General features: G+C 40.5%; 1 protein-coding gene across 1 annotated transcript; it reads left to right on the top strand.

The window, feature by feature from the left end:
* The first annotated feature begins 1,374 nt into the window (after nt 1-1,374).
* On the top strand, nt 1,375-16,641 carry CISD2 (CDGSH iron sulfur domain 2). Its single transcript, XM_069485464.1, has 3 exons — nt 1,375-1,617; nt 14,400-14,614; nt 16,204-16,641. Exons 1-3 carry the CDS (start codon nt 1,515-1,517, stop codon nt 16,291-16,293), a joined length of 408 nt encoding a protein of 135 aa, XP_069341565.1. The 5' UTR covers nt 1,375-1,514; the 3' UTR covers nt 16,294-16,641.
* Nucleotides 16,642-18,314: the final 1,673 nt, after the last annotated feature.

Below are 18,314 nucleotides of genomic sequence, written 5' to 3'. Positions count from 1 at the left end.
GCTAATGGCCTTTTCCAAGCTTTTCTTTCCCTAATGCACCCCACTTCTAACCTACCTCTACCTCAAACATCTCTCCAAGGGTGCCTCTATGCTTGATCAGCAGAGATTAAAGATAACAGCCAACAGAACAGTCCAGAGGACAAGAATGTTTGAGTTCCCTCATTTTCAGGATAAACAAGCTCCAGGGCCCATCTCCTTTTCAAACCAAAAGCAAGTTCCCAAAAGGAAATTGAAAGGAAATCTTAAACACCAACCTTTTAATCGTCACTTTGTGTATCATCTTCTATATTGCCCTAGCTGACATGAACCTGTATTGTAATTTTACTTTGACAATTTAACAGGTTAAAATGATAGTTGTTTTATCTAGATTTTGATTAACTCTTACTGATGGTGGTTATTTTTCTCAGTGAAAGATAATCTCAAACATTAAGTTTATACAGTCCAGAGAATGAAAGTTTGCTTTAAAAAAAAATTCCTTCCTTTTCTCACTTTAAAAACACCAAGGGAAAAATTAAAAAAAAAAAAACATTATTTATTATACCTGGCTGTTACATGGTTAAGTCATACAAAATGAAATACTGGCTCACGCGCAGTTCGTTACTATATGTTGTTGGTCAAGCAGAGAACCGTAAATAATAGGGAATGTTATCAAGTGCTGGTTTGATATTTTGACATCAGCCAAACAATGAAACAAAGTCATGGCAAGAAAGTTTCAAGGGACTGCAGCTGTCTCCTTTCACCCTTTAAATCTTTAGATTTTAATAAAAATAAGTAAAATTTAAAAATCTTCACGCATACTTGAGATTTTAGCAGAATCCCTGCAGCATAAAGAAAACTGTAAGACTTTATTTTTTTTACCCCTTTCCCGAAGGGTTTTAACCGAGGAAAGAAAAGACCTGAACGTGTCTAAGGACGGGCCGCTAAGGGGCTTGTCTGGGTGGCAGAAACCGCCGGCCCCGGAGCCAGGGCTGCATTGCGTGGCCGAGCGGCAGAGCTGCAAGCAGTTCCCGGCTTATGCAGCGTGTTTTCTGATCGTCTCTTTCCTTCCTTTGTTTAAGCCCCGGCCTGCGGGGCGAAGGAGCGGCACTCGGCGGGGCGAAGGAGCGGCACTCGGCGGGGCGAAGGAGCGGCACTCGGCCGCGCGGGCCGGCGGGCGAGGCTGCTCGTAGCGGAGTGCGCAGCCCCGGGGCCGGGTGAGGGGCAGAGCAGACGGCAGGAGAGACTCACTTCAGGCAGGTCACTTTCCGCTTAGAACGCGCGCTGGCGACAGCGTCCTTCCCGCGGCTCCGGCGTCTCCGCCACCGAGAGTCCGGAGAGGGCCTCGCTAGCCGCGGCCCCCCGGTCGGCGCCCGCCGAGCGCGCGTCACGCGCTCCCGCCAATCGGCGCCCGGCAGGTCGCGTCCCCTCCCGGCCCGGCGGCGAGCGCCCTCCGCCGCTTCCGCTCTCGGCGCAGGCGCGGCGGCGCGGCGCGACCGCGGAGGGGCTTCGGCAGAGCCGCGGCGGCGCCGGCCAGGATGGTGCTGGAGAGCGTGGCCCGCATCGTGAAGGTGCAGCTTCCCGCGTATCTCAAGCGGCTCCCGGTCCCCGAGAGCATCAGCGGCTTCGCCAGGCTCACAGGTAATCCTGCGCATCCGTCGGCCCCGGCCCTGCGCGCCCCCCCGCCGGGAGAGGGCGTAAATCCCCCCGGCACGGCGCCGGGCGGGGCTGCGGCGGCACGTGACCCCGTGACCCCGTGACCCCGTGACCCCAGCGCGGAGGGAGCTGGGCGCGCGCGGGCGGCCGCCTCGGCCTCGCGTCCTTGGCGTCTCGGCGGTCTCGGTGCCCGTCGGGGACGGGAGACCAGGTGTTTGCAGAGAACGTGCGGGGTTGGCGCCCAGCCCGTCTGTCGCCTGTCGCCCTGTTTGTTCGTCGCTGTCCCGCGTGCGCGTTCATTTCCAAGCGGGCCAAGTCGTCGTTATCTGAGGCGCCATGTCACAGGCTTATCGGCTGGGTTTGCCCTCAGCATGTGGGCGGAGTGGCTGTGTGGCAGAGAAATGCAGACATACGCGTGACACGTATGTGGCTGTTTTGTTTAGTCACGAAATTGGGAAATAACCTCCTTTCCTACAGGCTCGAGCTGACCTGTCACGGGGGCGTTTGAGGTCACCTCTGTTACCGCGGTCCTGGGGCAGTCGAGGCAGCTGTAGTTGGAGGAGACACCGTAGCCAGAGAGTTCATAGGCCGCGTCGCCTGATGGGTCGGACGTTAGGAGGTGAAATTCAGAGAATGTATGTAACGTCCTACGTTTAAGTTCCCTCCTTTACGTAAAATAGCCCGCACCTCAGGATTTCACATCTAAAGGAGGAAAATCTCCAGAATGCAGTCGACACTTGGAAGATTTTCGTTGGGTTCTGAGCCTTTCATTGTAGGGGACAGTTCTAAACCAGCCTCAGAGACTGAGTGGGACACCAGCAAATATCGAGCTCTGTGTCCTAGGTATCAGGGAATGCAAACATGAATTGAGTAAGTGGGGTTGCCAAGCCTGGAGCGTGCTGGAGGTCCACACTAGCTGACCTAGAACATAGCCATTGGAAGGCTGTCTGGTAGGAGAAAAATAAGATTTGTTCTCTGTAGACCAAAAGAACTAGTACCAAATAAGTGAAGGTTATTTGAAAGTGGATTGCAGCAATTATGCGAATTTTTCTTTCTTTTTCTTTTTTTTAAATTGAGACAGTGTCTTGCTCTGTTGCCGGAGCTAGGATACAGTGGCATCATCATAGCTCACAGCAACCTCGAACTCCTGGGCTCAAGCGATCCTCCTGCCTCAGCCTCCCGAGTAGCTGGGACTACAGGCATGCGCCACCATGCCCGGCTAATTTTTCTATATATATTTTTAGCTGTCCAGATAATTTCTTTCTATTTTTAGTAGAGACAAGGTGTCGCTCTTGCTCAGGCTGGTCTCGAACTCCTGAGCTCAAACGATCCGCCCACCTCGGCCTCCCAGAGTGCTAGGATTACAGGCGTGAGCCACCGCGCCCGGCCAACTGTTAAGTATCTTAATAGCACATATTTATTTAACTTAAGTCCTGTTACAGTGTGTCTGCAATTTAGTTTTTATTGTTTGCTTATTTGTTCAGGAAACATGAACATACTTGTAATAACTACTTTATGAAAAAAGTGAAATGGTCTGTTTTGAATTGGACAAAACAGTTGCAGGGTCTGTTTTGGAGTACTGTGGAAGAAAAACTTTAATGACCATTTTCCACTCAGTCTCCCCTTCAGAATAGATTGTAATAGTTAATGACATTTGGCTTTCTTGAATGAGCTATTTGTAGAATCCATAATGTAGACTTTTGTTGAAATGAAAACCTGGAAGATAACTTTTCAGCAATTATTTAAAATGTCTAGGAGACCAGAAAATATTTCCATCTTCTTCTATGAAAATTAGAGCAAAAAATGATAGTTCATGTTATTGTTGCTTATATTTCCTTCCCTATTTAGATCTAGCTGTTTTTTAAAGCAATTGACTTTCTCATGATGACTCTGCATTCTCAGAAAACACATGGAGGTTCTTAATTACCACATGCTAGTTAAATATAGACAGTTCTTATCTGTGAGAAACAACCTATCTATCTTTGTTCTTGTCACATTTTCTAGATTGAGGCTTTCAAAATAAATTGGTGTGCTTCTGTCCTAAGTAGTCGGCTCTCTGTATCTGTGGATTCAGCCCACCACAGATGAAAAATGTAGTTAGGCCTAGGATGGTTGCATCAGTATTTAGCAAGTACATATTTTTTTTCTTATGATTCTGTAAGCAATATGGTGTAACAACTATGTAGCATTTACATTTTATTAGGTACTGTGAGCAATTAGAGATGATTTACAGTATATGGGAGGATGTGTATAGGTTACTTACACATACTATGCTATTTTATATCAAGGACTTGAGCATCCTCAGATTTTGGTATCTGCGGAGGTCCTTGAATCATTCCCCCTCGGATACAGAGGGATGACTGTATGGTATATTTTGATACTTTGACCTTTAAAAAAGCTTTCCCTATCATCAAGTGGACTTTTAACATAGAAGAACAAAAATTTTCCCATTCAAAAGTCAGGAGATGGTTTATTTCTAGATTTACTAACTAGCTGTGAAATTTTGCCCACTTAAACTAGTTTACTTCTTTGAAACGTAAAGATGTTACTGTTAAAGACAAAGCAATGTCTGAGACTTTAAAAATATATTTCCTAGAGTAACCCAAACATGCCAGAGCTGGCAGCTGTAAGGGTATCAGTTTTATTAATATGTATCCAGAAGGGGCCAATTTTGAACTGAGAATTTAAGGTAGAACAGAGTTGAAAACATCTCCACAGAAAGCCTTGTGCAAGCAGTCTTTATAATAGCCCCCAAACTGGAAGCAACCCAAGTACCTACCTACAGATTAGATAAACAACTTATGATATATTCATAGAGTAGAATACTGGTCAGCAATAAAAAGGAACGGATTACTGGTTCCTAGCTAGATAAGTCTCAAAAACTTTATGTTGAGTGAAAACTTTGGTTAAAGAAATCAGTGGTGGGTGGGGCCAGGCGGGGTGGCTTATACCTGTAATCCAACTCTTTGGGAGGATTTCTTTCTTTTTTGAGACAGAGTCTCACTCTGTTGCCCAGGCTAGAGTGAGTGCTGTGGTGTCAGCCTAGCTCACAGCAACCTCAAACTCCTGGGCTTAAGCGATCCTCCTGTCTCAGCCTCCCGAGTAGCTGGGACTACAGGCATGCACCACCAGGCCCGGCTAATTTTTTCTATATGTATTTTTAGCTGTCCATATAATTTCTTTCTATTTTTAGTAGAGATGGGGTCTCGCTCTTGCTCAGGCTGGTCTCGAACTCCTGAGCTCAAAGGATCCGCCCACCTCGGCCTCCCAGAGTGCTAGGATTACAGGCGTGAGCCACCGCGCCCGGCCTGGGAGGATTTCTTGAGGCCAGGAATTTGAGACCAGCCTGGGCAACAGAGCCAGACCCCGGCTCTACCAAAATATTTTTAAAAATTAGTGGAATACGGTGATATGCGCCTGTAGTCCTAGCTACTTGGGAGGCTGAGGTGGAAGGATCACTTGAGCCCAGGAGTTCAAGATTACAAGAGCCAGACCCTGTCTCTAAAAAAAAAAAAAATTAAAAATAAAAAAGAAATCAGTGGTGGGAGAATAGAGTAGAAAAGATCAGGAGAATACTTTCTGTGGTGATGGAAGTATTTTACGTATTTTTATGAATATATTTTTACACATTTTCAGTGGAGGCTACCTATGCTGCTAGTACCTAGTTCACAACTCAGAACTAGGCACTTAAGATCTGTTCATTTTATTGTATGTAAATTATTACTTAAATTTTTTTAAAAGAAAGAAATGGAACAATAATGAGTTTTCTTAATAGGAAAGCATAATAAATCATTGAGTTCAAATGAAAGAGTTGCATTTATTAACATGTAAATGATAAAGGTTATTTCTGAAAGATGTTTTATTTTAGAAAACTTTTTTGAAAATTTGGAAAAATATATAGTTCCAAGTTGTAAAAGTTTTCTTTCTTCTCTTCCTAGTTAGATCAATTATATTTAAAAGTCAGTGTAATTAAGGATTATATTAGCCTTAGGTGGAGAATAGTTTGGGTCTTATTTAAACATTTTCTTCCAGATAGCTATTTTGCATTTAAAGTTTCATAAGTCAGCAAATATTTATTGAGCACGTACTATGGGCCAGGCAATGGTCTAGATACTGGGACATTGTTCGTAATAGTGAGTAGAAAAAGGATTTTAAAATTGATTACTAATTTCATTTTATTGGTCCTTCAGTCCTGAACACAGTTTATGTTAGGTTTTAAGTGGTGATAGTAAAGCCATCCATTAAAAATATATTACTTTCATCTTTTCTACAGTGAGAAATAGAAATCATTTCTGTCTTAGCTGTAAATGATATGTAAGAAAATATGTTATAAACTAACAGAACCAAGTTGCCAATATTATTTTTATGGTAGCATTATATGTAACCTTTTGCAAATTTGAAAAGGAAAAATTCTGTTCTAGTTCCTTAGAATATGATTCCTCATTGAGATACCTGTGTGTGTGTGTGTGTATGTACTTTAAAAAGTGTTTTTTATAATGAGAGTATTTATTTACATATCTTGACCAGGAATAGGAGTCATAACTAGCCTATATCACTATATGAAAGGCTGAATCTTCCCTTCTATTTCCCTAAGCAGATACTTTGTTTTTAACAGTATCTAAACTTCAAGAAAATTTATATTAAAATTGGTTGCTACTTAAGTTGCTTTTAAATGTTCTTTGCTGTCTCGGTTTTGTTTCTCTGATGGTGGATCTTTCTTTTTACCTTCTCAATCTAATTATTATTTATCTTAATAGTGGGACACAAAGTCAATAAGAATATTAGGAACCTGCTCAGTGTTAATACTATAAGTGCAAGTTGATTTTTGTTTTAATTAGAAACAGGGGATTTTCTTCTTTAAATTAGAAACAGGACAGCTTCACTGACAGAGGAAGAAAGTCCATCAGAAGTGAAAATGTTTAGTTAAGGAAAAAAATTTAAGAAAGTTCAACCCTTTTACATTCCAGTGAGTAAACAAAATGCTGCCTAACTGGGTACTGTTGAAAATGGACTGAACATTGAGGACAGCCAGTTCCATCTGTGTGACTTAACCATAGGACAAAATGTATGTTTCTTCAACCTCTAATCTTATCTCAAACTTTCGTCTTCTAATCCTGGCCTGTCTCTTAAAACCCTTGATATTTCTCAGAGAGGCTGCTCCTTGCCCTGTTCCCGAGGAAACCGTTGCCCCTGTAGCTCTGAGTGGTGTCTTTTCTCTCCCTCCTTGGCTTTCTGAGACAGAGGGAGCAGAGGAAGTTGGCATCTTCCAGCTGCTTCCATTCCAGAACCGTGTCACCCTCCCAAAGAAAGGTGTGTCTGCCTGTAAAACTCCTGCCGTGCCTCAGTATTACCTCCCCCCTTTTTCTGTTATCTGTTGACCTTTAGTCTTTCCCCTACATTCTTTTTCCCTTTCGCTTACAACACTGCACTGTTCTTTGCTGCTTAAAGCTGCCCTTCTTACATGCTTTTTTGGGTGGTTTTTGTTTTTATTAGAGACCAGTATCTCCATTCATCCATGTAATGAAACCAGAAACTTAGGAATCATGAAGGAGCTTCACTTCCTTTATTTATCGCATGTTTCACACCTAATCAATCACCTGAAGCCTATTGATTTTGCTACTTGAGTTAGTGGGTCTTAAATTTCAAGGGGTGGGGATTGTTTACAGCTCTGAGGTCCTAGTGAAAGGTGTAAACCGTCTCCTCCGAAAATGTTAGCACACACACATTGTTCTAGGCAGTTTTAAGGAATCGCAATAGAGACTATTTCTCACACTTTGCTGCTTTAATGGCCACTGCGTTTGTTTAAGCTCTAGTGATTTTCTTTTTTTTCTCTCTCTCTCTTTTTTTTTTTTTTGAGACAGAGTCTCACTCTGTTGCCCGGGCTAGAGTGAGTGCCAGAGTGAGTGCCGTGGCGTCAGCCTAGCTCACAGCAACCTCTGACTCCTGGGCTCAAGCGATCCTCCTGCCTCAGCCTCCCGAGTAGCTGGGACTACAGGCATGCGCCACCATGCCCGGCTAATTTTTTCTATATATATTTTTAGCTGTCCATATAATTTCTTTCTATTTTTAGTAGAGATGGGGTCTCGCTCTTGCTTAGGCTGGTCTAGTGATTTTCTTCAGGGCTACTTCAGTGGATTTCCAACGGGTTGTCTTGCCTTTTGTTCTCCTACCACCAGCCCTCTCTGCTCTTCCTTATGGCCCTCCCTTGACCCATCTTCCATCTGATACCAGAGTGATTTCATAAGTGAACAATTTTCCAGTTCCATTAATATTCACATACTTCAGTGGTTTCCTCCTATGCATAGGGTAGATTCTTACCTACTTGTTGCATGTCAGAGCTTTGCATCACGTGACGCCTGGTCACTTCTGTAGTCTCCTCTCCTTCCTTGTATTCCAGCAATACCATGGTGCTTAGTTTCCCAGATCTTTCGTGTGTGTCGTGTCTCTGTGCCTTAGCCTGTGCTGTTCCCTCTGCTGGAACGCAGCTCCTTCTCTCGTCTGCCTGTGAACTCTGCTGTCATTCATCTTTCAGACACCTGATTAAGTGTCAACCTGTCAAGTGTGTGCTCATCTCAGCAGAGTTAATCACATCTACCTCTGTTTTTGCTCGTGTATGATTGCTCAGACTACACAGTACTGTCATCATTTTCTATAGATTTATATTCCTTACTAGATGGAAAGCTCCTTTGTGGTGGGAACCGTGTCTTATAATTTTTATATCGTCAATACCTGTCCCATCACCCGACATGTGTCAGTGAGGTGTTATAGTTTTGGAGAGAGGTGCTGAAAATTTTTTTCTTAAATATTTTAAGCAGTCTTCCTATATTTTACTTACCCTGTTACCATTCACAAGCCATGAACAAAGGCAAACAAGTCCGGACCTTATAGGAGTTATTTCAAATGTCAGTTAAATGGAGTACAAACTCAATTGAGCTAAAATTTATTGAAATCTTGGTTTAAGTAAGTCTCTCTTAAAGGGTAGGGTGTCAGGGATCTTTTTTGTTCAGTGAGGGAGAAGACAGATATTTACATAATTGTAGCTTTAGGGCAGAGTGCATTAAGAGTTTCCTTTTGAATAGCGTTCTAATAATTTTTACTGAGTGGTTTCCTTCTTCATTTGTTGTTCCTAGCAATCTTATGAAGTTGGAAGATTCTTTGCGTATATTCTTCCCTGTGCCTTGAAAGTTCTTCTCTCCTGTCTTTGAGCCCCTAGCTTCTCCTCATTCTTCAGGCCTCTGCTTAAAGATCCTTTTTTTTTCAGAAACCTTCCCTGATCTCTCACCTCAAGTTGTAGCCAACCTCCCGCTCTAGCCGTAGGTTGGTCTCTTTTGCTCTTACATCATCCTGTTTATTTCCTTCGTAGCTCTTACTGCAGTCTGTGATTATCTTGTTCATTGTCTGTCTCTTTTGAAGTGTGTGCTGTATGCGAGCAGGGGTCTTATCTCAGCCTCTGTCCCTGCTTAGTGCAGTGTCTGCAACGTGGTGGGGACTCAGTAAATACTGTTGTACAAATGAATGAATAATTGTTATTCCTGTTTTACAGACTAAAGAAACCTGACTCCAGGTGTATGAAAATCTGGATTTATACCACAGATAAACTGTGAGTTAGTCAGTTATTGAGATCCTGCTCTGTGCAAGGCACTGTATTAAGCAGTGGGTACACAGAGACAAGTAAGAGCCGCTGTACTTGCATTTCCCACAGTATCTACATAGTGGGTACCTAATAATCATACAGTAAAAATTTGATAGTTTTTATAGTCAATAATTGCATAGTAAAAACTTGAAAAATTGTTTAACAATAGGAAATTGATCAGATTTCTTCTTTCTGAAATGTTTCGTAAGCACTTAATGGTAAACATCAGAAAGGGGATGGACGGGAAAGGTACAAGGGCAAACTTTCTGGGATGATGGAAGTAACTTTAGGTTTTAGGTGGTCTGTTTATATGTCCATTTGGTTTTAAAACTCATCAAACTGAACACTTAACACAAAGCTCAACAAAGTGAACTGTAAATTATACCTCAATAAAAAGTAAAGTAAAGGCCAGGCGCGGTGGCTCACGCCTGTAATCCCAGCACTCTGGGAGGCCAAGGTGGGTGGATTGTTTGAGCTCAGGAGTTCGAGACCAACCTGAGTAAGAGCGAGACCCTGTCTCTACTAAAAATAGAAAGAAATTATATGGACAGGTAAAAATATATATAGAAAAATTAGCCGGGCATGGTGGCGCATGCCTGTAGTCCCAGCTACCTGGGAGGCTGAGGCAGGAGGATCGCTTGAGCCCAGGAGTTTGAGGTTGCTGTGAGCTAGGGTGATGCCACGGCACTCTAGCCTGGGCAACAGAGTGAGACTCTGTCCAAAAAAAAAAAAGTAAAGTAAATAAATTGAGCCAGGCATTATTTAGGCACTGGGGACACAGTGGTGACCCAGACAAATAAGGTCCCTGCCCTTGTATATCTTATATTGTGATTAAGGAACATGATAGGTGGATACAGCCATTAAAATTCATGCTTCAAAACAGTATTAAGGAATTGAGAAAATGATACGAAAATCTGATATACTATTAAGTGAAAAGGGTACACTATGAACTGTATATATAAGATTGTCTCTTTTTTGTTTTTTTTTCAAGAGACAAAGTCTTGCTTTGTTGCCCAGGCTGGAGTACAGTGATGATTATAACTCACTGCAACCTTGAACTCCAGAGCTCAAGTGATCCTCCTTCCTCAACTTCCTGAGTAGCTGAAACTATAGGCATGTGTCACCATGCCTGGCCAATTTTTAAAAATTTTCTGTAGAGATGGGGTCTTGTTGTGTTGCCCAGGCTGGTGTCAAACTCCTGGCCTCAAGCAATCCTTTCTTAGACTCCCAAAGTGCTGAGATTACAGTTGTGAGCCACCGTGCCCAGCCTATGGCCTATTTTTTTTTTTTTAAGCATTTATGGTATATGTATTTATATCCCGCCCCCCAAAAAAGACATAAATATACCAAAATGTTATCTTTTGCTTGTAGGATTATAAGTAGCTTTATTTTTTTATACATTTCTAGATTTTCCAAATTTTATATAATGTTATTTTTTATAATTCTAAAACAATAAAAATGAATGTATGCTGTGTTAAATATATTACTTTATTTTATACATTATTTATAGTTAGGTAATATTTTCCCCTTCAAAGTATCTAAAATATCTGTAATGGCTAAACATATATCAAACAAGTTCATAGGAAATAGCCTGTCTTAAAAGATTTTTTAAAATTTCTTGCTTGATTCTTCTGTTTTTTTATATTTCTTCACTAAAAATCAGCCTTAATTCACCGGAAGACAAATATTGCATGTACTCACTCTCATGTGAGAGCTAAAAAAGTGGATCTCATGGAAGGAGAGAGTAGAGTGGTAGTTATGAGAGGCTGGGAAGGCTGAAAAGAGGTTGGTCAGTGGGTACAAAAACATAGTTAAAAGATACAAGTTCTAGTGTTCATTAGCATGGTAGGGTGACTATAGTTATCAATAATTTATTGTGTATTTCAAAATAGTTAGAAAAGAAGATCTAGAATGTTCTCAACTCAAGTGATAAATGTTTGAGGTGATGGATATCCGATTGCCCTGATTTGATCATTATACATTATATGCATGTATCAAAATATCTCATGTACCCCATAAATATGTATAATTATTATGTATCAGTAAAAAACCATCCTTAATAAATATACTTAAAGTGATTTGAATTGAGCTTTACAGGCTATATTGCTTTCATTTATAAAGCTTTTCATTAGTTTAATTATAGTTGATCATCTTTAAAGCAGATTGCAGTAAGACTTTTGTAAGTTACTACTTTGTTGGGGGAGGTAATAGTACCCTCTCATTATTGTATTTTTTTAGAGTAGTGTGAGTCTGAAGTTAAGGTTTTTATCTTTACATTTCTATTCATTTGTTTTGGTAATTTAACTTCTTGTGACTTTTTAATATTGTAATGTATAGAATAACACTTAATGTTACTCTGCATTGAACAAACATTGAATGACTGTTATTTCAAGGTACATACTGGATGCTGGGGCCAAATCAAGCTAAGACAGTCATTGCCTGATCTAGAAGATAAGTGTAAATACAAATTACAGAATAACGTGGGGAGCAGGCAGGTGACTGACATTTGTGTTTATTCATTCATTAAGTGACTGATCAAACGTTTAGATAAACCAGAGGCAGAAGAAGCGTTGCAGATAGAAGGAACTGCAGAGAACCGGGATGGCTGCTCCTAGGAGCAGGCTTCACACAAGGGGTGTTTGCAGGGGCTGAAGCGGGAGGGCAGCCTGGCCCTGCTGCGGGGTCGCTGAGAGCCCGCGACTGCAGCGGCGCCGTGCAGCGCACTCTGCGGTTACGGAAACGCTCTCCGTACCGGGGAATATGGCAGCCACTGGCCACAAATGGCCGCTGAGCCCCTGAAAGGTGACTGGTATGTCTTAGGAATAGAATTTGGACTTTTACTTAATTTTTTTTACATGTGAATAGCCACATGTTTGTATTAATTATGTTTTTTATTTTCTGCATTTTATGATGCTTTGATATTTTGGGGGCCTTGCTGGCTGTAGAGAAACTGCTCCTCCCAGGACTAGCTAATTTAATTTCTAGAGATATTCAACAACTTGCCTGTGAGCTTGCCTTTCATATTGCAAACCAACCAATCCAAAGCCATAACCCCACCTACCTCCTCTACTCCCTCTGTCTAACTCTTACACACCAAGCCAGTATTTCTCCAGCTCTAAATCACCCCAGGGGTAGGTACCCAGTAACTAGGGGCCGGCCCTTTATTTAGCTCAGAGTCCACTGAAATTATTCAAGCTAGCCAACACCAAACTGTTTACCTTTCCCTGCCTTGCCTTTTCCATGGTAACCACAATAAAGCCCTGTGCTCATGATTTTCTATCACCTCTGTCTTCCTCTTAACCAACCTGGTACTTGCCCATGTGGCCCTGTGTTGCGTGGTGTACCCTCCTCTTGAGAATGATAAGTAATAAACTCTCCTTTTGAGGCAGTTGTCTACATGTCTATCATCCTGTCATACCTGATTAAAAGAAAAGCTTGGGTACATGTCTAAACAACGGCCAGTGGCTCCCATATGAAATAGTACAGATCTGTACGTAGACCCCTCCTCCCCTAAGGAACAGTTCTGTGTCATCTCCAGAACTTTAATTCATTCAAAGACTCTATATGAAGTGTCTCCACTTTGTTTATGAGACTGTAACAGCCAACATGACGAAGGTCCCTACCCTTACAGAGTTTCTTTTCATTCTGATGACTAAAAGATTACATCTCCAGAGATACCCAATAGCATTGTCAAGTTGATTTGGCAAAATATTTTTTCAAAAGAATTACTACTACCATAATCTCCATAATCTCTTAATAAAAATTACCATTTGTTGTGTATCTTCTCTGTGTCAGGCACTCTTATAGATGCTGTATATATGGGATATAGTTTCGTTTAGATCTCCTTGCACAGTGATGTATCAAAAATAATTTCATTTTGAAAGAGTTAGCATTAACGCTTTCTTCCGGTAGTTAAATAGTAAGAACAATTATCTCATGAGAGTAGTTTTACCAAGAGAGGAACAGATTCAATTTCAGATCTGTGGATTTGATTCATGATAATTGACAGCAGGCTTTGGATTCGGACTGTCCTAGACTAAATCTGCACATATAAAATGGAAATAGTAACGATACCTACTTACTACAGTTGTACTCGTAGCACAGTCTGAGAGTACATACTCATTTAATAGACTATGCTACGAGTACAACTGTACCATCTCATTTAACGCTGTGTGATCTCAAACAACTGTATATGGTAGGTATCAATATTATTCTCATTTTACATTTATTTTTAACATTTATTAGCATTCTTTGGCACATTCTTGTTTTTCTCTTTTCCTCAACTAAGCTGTTTCTACATAGTGCCTGGCAAGGCGTTAGGCATGCACTCAGTGAAAGCCGTAAAACGATAACTCTTTAAGAACAGAAAGGATTCCCCACAGAGCCCAGCAGAGGCAGGGCACTACAGACGTTTGGTAAATGTTGAAATGTTTATCTTGGTTTCCTGGAGTATTTGTCTCCATGGGCAAAGGCATCGTTTCATGGATGTCACTTATATTCTCTGTCCTCTTAAGACAGGCTGAGCACCACAAAAGGCTTTTAATGAATGGTTATGGGATGAGATGTATCTTAACGTTAGAACATTAAGTATGTGAAAGTTTCGATTTGTTCTTTAAAATAGTAGCTTTTCCACATTTCCGTGTTCTTTAAGAACAGTTACCAAAAAATGTAAATTAAAGCATTGAAGACAAGTTCCATCTGAAATTATAAATCAGTGGTAAAAATTTTCCAGGTATTCGGTTGGATGCATTTGACATGATATCAAGGAGAAAGGAGTGAAAGTGTTTTCTAAACCTGGGCCATACATCACACCCTGAATTTTGTCTATAAGTATAGTGATCATAATTCCTGAAACGTAGACAAACACAAATAGACTTGTTGTGGATAATAAGATATTTGAAATTTCTGAAAATTTAGGTTTCCAGTTTCCCAAGTCTCAGATTAGCCCATAGATAAGGTGGTCCCAGGTAGAGCTGGCTTGATTGTGTTATTTATTCGTAGCTTTACAGGTGAGTTCAAAAAGGAATTAATGTGAGAAGTAACAGATAAATGAGCTCGGGGATGAAAGCAGACGTGCTGTTGTAAGTTCTTTTACAGGAGCACTGCAGAGTCTCACCAACCTGTGCGTGTTTAGTTTCAGAATGGCTCCGCCTGCTGCCTTTCCTGGGTGTGCTTGCCCTGCTTGGCTACCTTGCAGTTCGTCCATTCCTCCCGAAGAAAAAACAACAAAAGGATAGCTTGATTAATCTTAAAATACAAAAGGAAAATCCAAAAGTGGTGAATGAAATAAACATCGAAGATCTGTGTCTTACTAAAGCAGCTTATTGTAGGTGTTGGCGTTCTAAGACGGTAAGATACCTGTTTTCACATACACGAAAATTTTGTAGTTGTTAGAATCGTGCTTTTTAAATCTCCAGTTTTGAGGTCCTATGAGATAAGAGATTTTTCCATAGTATTTGGTATTGGAAGTCCATATTCCTAAGTCAAAGTTTGCATGTCATGATTGACACTATTTGTGTTCGGAAAGTTAGAGCAGCAAGGAAGGATAGAAATCTCAGGCTTTCACCACGCTCAGCGTTTGTCTGAGTACCGTGTATTTTACAATACACTTATCGGCCGGGCGCGGTGGCTCACGCCCGTAATCCTAGCACTCTTGGAGGCTGAGGTGGGCGGATTGCTTGAGCTCAGGAGTTCGAGACCAGCTTGAGCAAGAGTGAGACCCCATCTCTGCTAAAAATAGAAAAAATTAGCTGCGCATCCGGGTGTGTCCCAGCTGCTCAGGAGGCTGAGCCAGGAGGATCGCTTGAGCCCAGAAGTTTGAGGTTGCCGTGAGCTATGAGGATGCCACTGCACCGTACCCAGGGCGACAGAGTGAGACCCTGTCAAATCAATCAATCAATCATACGTACATTACACTTATTTTTTGACAGAGGACATAAGGTTTAGTGGAAGGAGCTTTGGAGTAAGAATAGTGTTCAAATCTGATGTCTGTCACTTACAGTGTGACTTTGGTTGGGCAAGTTACTTAATTTTTAATCTCTGATCTTCATGGTTTGGTTTTGTGTTTGGGATAGGGTCTCGCCCTGTCACCTTGGCTAGAGGGTAGTGGTGTCATCCATAGCTCACCTCAACCTCAAACTCCTCAGCCTCCCAAAGTGCTAGGATTAGAGGCGTGAGCCACCACACCTGGCCTGTTAGAAGTTTTAAGTACAATATTGTTCATCACAGCATCCTTTGTAATAGCAAAATTTTAGGAACTAAATGTGTGATAATAAGGGAACAGTTATAATACAAATGATGGGATATTAGGAAGCCATTACAAATAGTGTTTTTAAAGAATATTTAATGACATGAGACCCTGATATAGGACAAGTAAGAAAAGCATATTATAATATGATCCCAATTTTGTTTTTTAAAAAATGAATATGATAAATGCATAGGAGAAAATATACCAAAATATTAATTATTGTTACGTATATCTGGATGGATTATGAATGAATTTTTAAAAATATATTTTAATGTTTTTCAAAAAGTTTATACATGAGTTTTACAGTAGAAACAATTACAAAATATTAATAATTTATTTTGAATTTAAATTCCTTTCTTTTTAAATTTAAACAAGTTAAGAGATGCGCTTGAATTTAGAGCTCCACAAAAGACCAAGAGTTTATGATTCCCTTTTAAACCTATTTTAGTCACTCAAAAGTTTTTATTTAAAATCTAACTCAAATAATGAAGTAACTATTCAAATTGTTAAAATTTTGCTGTGGTATGGGAATATAGTTGGGTTAGATGTAGAACGTGTGTTACTCAGGAGAGCTATCTGATGAACTTATTTTTAGCAAGTGATATGCTTTCTTTAGGACAGCATTTCACGAATATTTATACTTAATGAATCATGTTTTTAACATAATACTTGGCACCTTTTTTTCTTTTAGTTTCCTGCCTGCGATGGGTCACACAACAAACACAACGAGCTGACGGGCGACAACGTGGGTCCCCTGATCCTGAAGAAGAAGGAAGTATGACAGTGGGATTGAGTTCAGTTGTGTAAACCCTCTAACAACACTTTCTCATTCTGGATAGATAGAAAATTTTGACGTGGTGGTCTTAATTATTACTACTGGTTGAATAATTATTTCTGTCAGTTTATCTACTTGCTACACTACTGTTTATATTTGATACTTTATATATTCAAACAGTCACTTCTGTAGACATTAAATTGTCAAGCCTCTTATTCTGCCTTCAAAGAATTAATGTATCTTCCAACAATAAAATCAATATTTCTGGTTTTAACTGAGAAAAATCTAAATTTTGGCAATGTGTCCAAAGCTGTTTTCTTGAATATCATTATTTTCAACAGAATCTACATTTGGAAATTTTCCCTCTACACTGTTAAATATATTATTTTTTCATATCTCTTTTGATAGTTTGAAGTATTTATTTTTCCTTTTGGCCTTCTGCACTCCATTGTGTTTAAATGAATTACGAAAACTACAGTCAAGAATTATTTGTTTTTACAGACATGCATTCTTTGATTTATAGAGATTGTTGTCTAATTAACATGAATATCCCAATTTCAGAAAAGTAGTAAAGTGGATATAAAAAGTTCTACTGAGAACAGTTATTTACATCATAAAAGATTTATTTACTTTACAAAAGGTTTGCCTGTGTCTCTTTACTGTGTGTGTGTGTGTGTCTGTGTGTGGTGTCTGTATTCAGCTGTCCGGCTAAGTGGCAGCGGGCTGGCCGGAGCGGCAGGAGCACAAGCTAAACTCGGGCTGCTGCAGTTTGAAGTCAATTGGAGAGAAAGTGTATGTGAATTCATATTACATTGGTAAGTAGTTAAGCATTCAAAATTGTGTTTATATGAACATTTTTATCCTTTAACAGTTTAACCATGAAAACAAAATACAGTCGTCCTTTGGTGTACAAGGAGGGACTGGTTCCAGGCTGCCCACGCAGTACCACAACCCATGCTCGTTCAAGTCCGCGGGGCCATAAACCCTCAGAAACGAAAAGTTGGCCCTCGGCGTGGGCGGGGGCGGGGCAGTTGTCGCATCGGGGAATACTTATCCAAGTTTGGCTGAAAAAAGTCCACGCCTCAGTTGGTCCATCCAGTTCAAACCCGTGTCGTCCAAGGGCCAACTGTGCAAAAAAGTTCACAAAGAAAACTTACTGGAGATTCTTTTAAATGTTATTAAGTCTTTTTAGTTTCATCTTACATTGAATATTAATAGCTGTCCTTAAGACTGTCGGTGAAAGACACAATTCATTTAGTTCAGTAAGCTTCCTTTTTATATGAAGGTATAAGAGGCAGACATAGTTAATCGTTCTTCCATTAATAAAACTAATAGTTATTGAGCGCTTAGATGGTACGAGACACTGCACTAAGCATGATACTTGGGTTTTTAATTTTTATGTGTAATTTCAATAGGTTCTACTATGTGAGCTTTACTTTGTCATGACCAATAGCATGAATGTTAGAGCTGGAGCGTAGCCTGTGGTTTGGAGGAGTCTGACAATGTGTGTGTCCAGGATTGTTGCCCTTTCCTCTCTCCCCTGTCAACGGGGAGAAGTACAAGGTGGCTCTCACTTCTCTGGCTCTGGGTATTTTTTCTGAGACTGTTTCTTCAACACTCTTCATGAACTTTACTGTCAGATTAACCAATTATTTTTCCACAGTAGGTCACAAGACTTCGGAAGAAATCCTCCTCACCAAAAGTCTGGATATCTTGATCTGTGGTCATGAAATACTTTTCTTTTTGTAAAATCATTTACTGCAACTCAGCAACATGTTTTTGTACATGTTCTAGTGGTTCCCATACTTAGATTTCACAGGAGGTAAATTTACTAAAAATGTGGAGACTAAAATTACCAACTTTTAATTTTCTCAAATAAGAACACTTAAAAAATTGAAAACGAATTCTGGCATAAAAGGTAAAAAGTAATTTTGATACCCCCCAAATAACATGGTTATACTCTCAGAATAAAGGTTTTTCACTTGTCACATTTTCAATTGTTAAGATATGATCAAGAGCTATGCCCA

Source organism: Eulemur rufifrons, chromosome 13 (genome assembly GCF_041146395.1).
Source record: "Eulemur rufifrons isolate Redbay chromosome 13, OSU_ERuf_1, whole genome shotgun sequence".
Classification (NCBI taxonomy): Eukaryota; Metazoa; Chordata; class Mammalia; order Primates; family Lemuridae; genus Eulemur; species Eulemur rufifrons.
Note: the sequence above shows the minus strand (reverse complement) of the source record. Positions and strands in the feature narration are given on the sequence as shown.

What these genes read in the sequence shown, in the direction of transcription:
- CISD2 (XM_069485464.1), top strand. Translation starts at nt 1,515, where the DNA reads ATGGTGCTGGAGAGCGTGGCCCGCATCGTGAAGGTGCAGCTTCCCGCG. An exon ending in CGGCTTCGCCAGGCTCACAG is followed by an intron (nt 1,618 to 14,399) that starts GTAATCCTGCGC and finishes GTGCGTGTTTAG; the next exon opens with TTTCAGAATGGCTCCGCCTG. An exon ending in GGTGTTGGCGTTCTAAGACG is followed by an intron (nt 14,615 to 16,203) that starts GTAAGATACCTG and finishes TTTTTCTTTTAG; the next exon opens with TTTCCTGCCTGCGATGGGTC.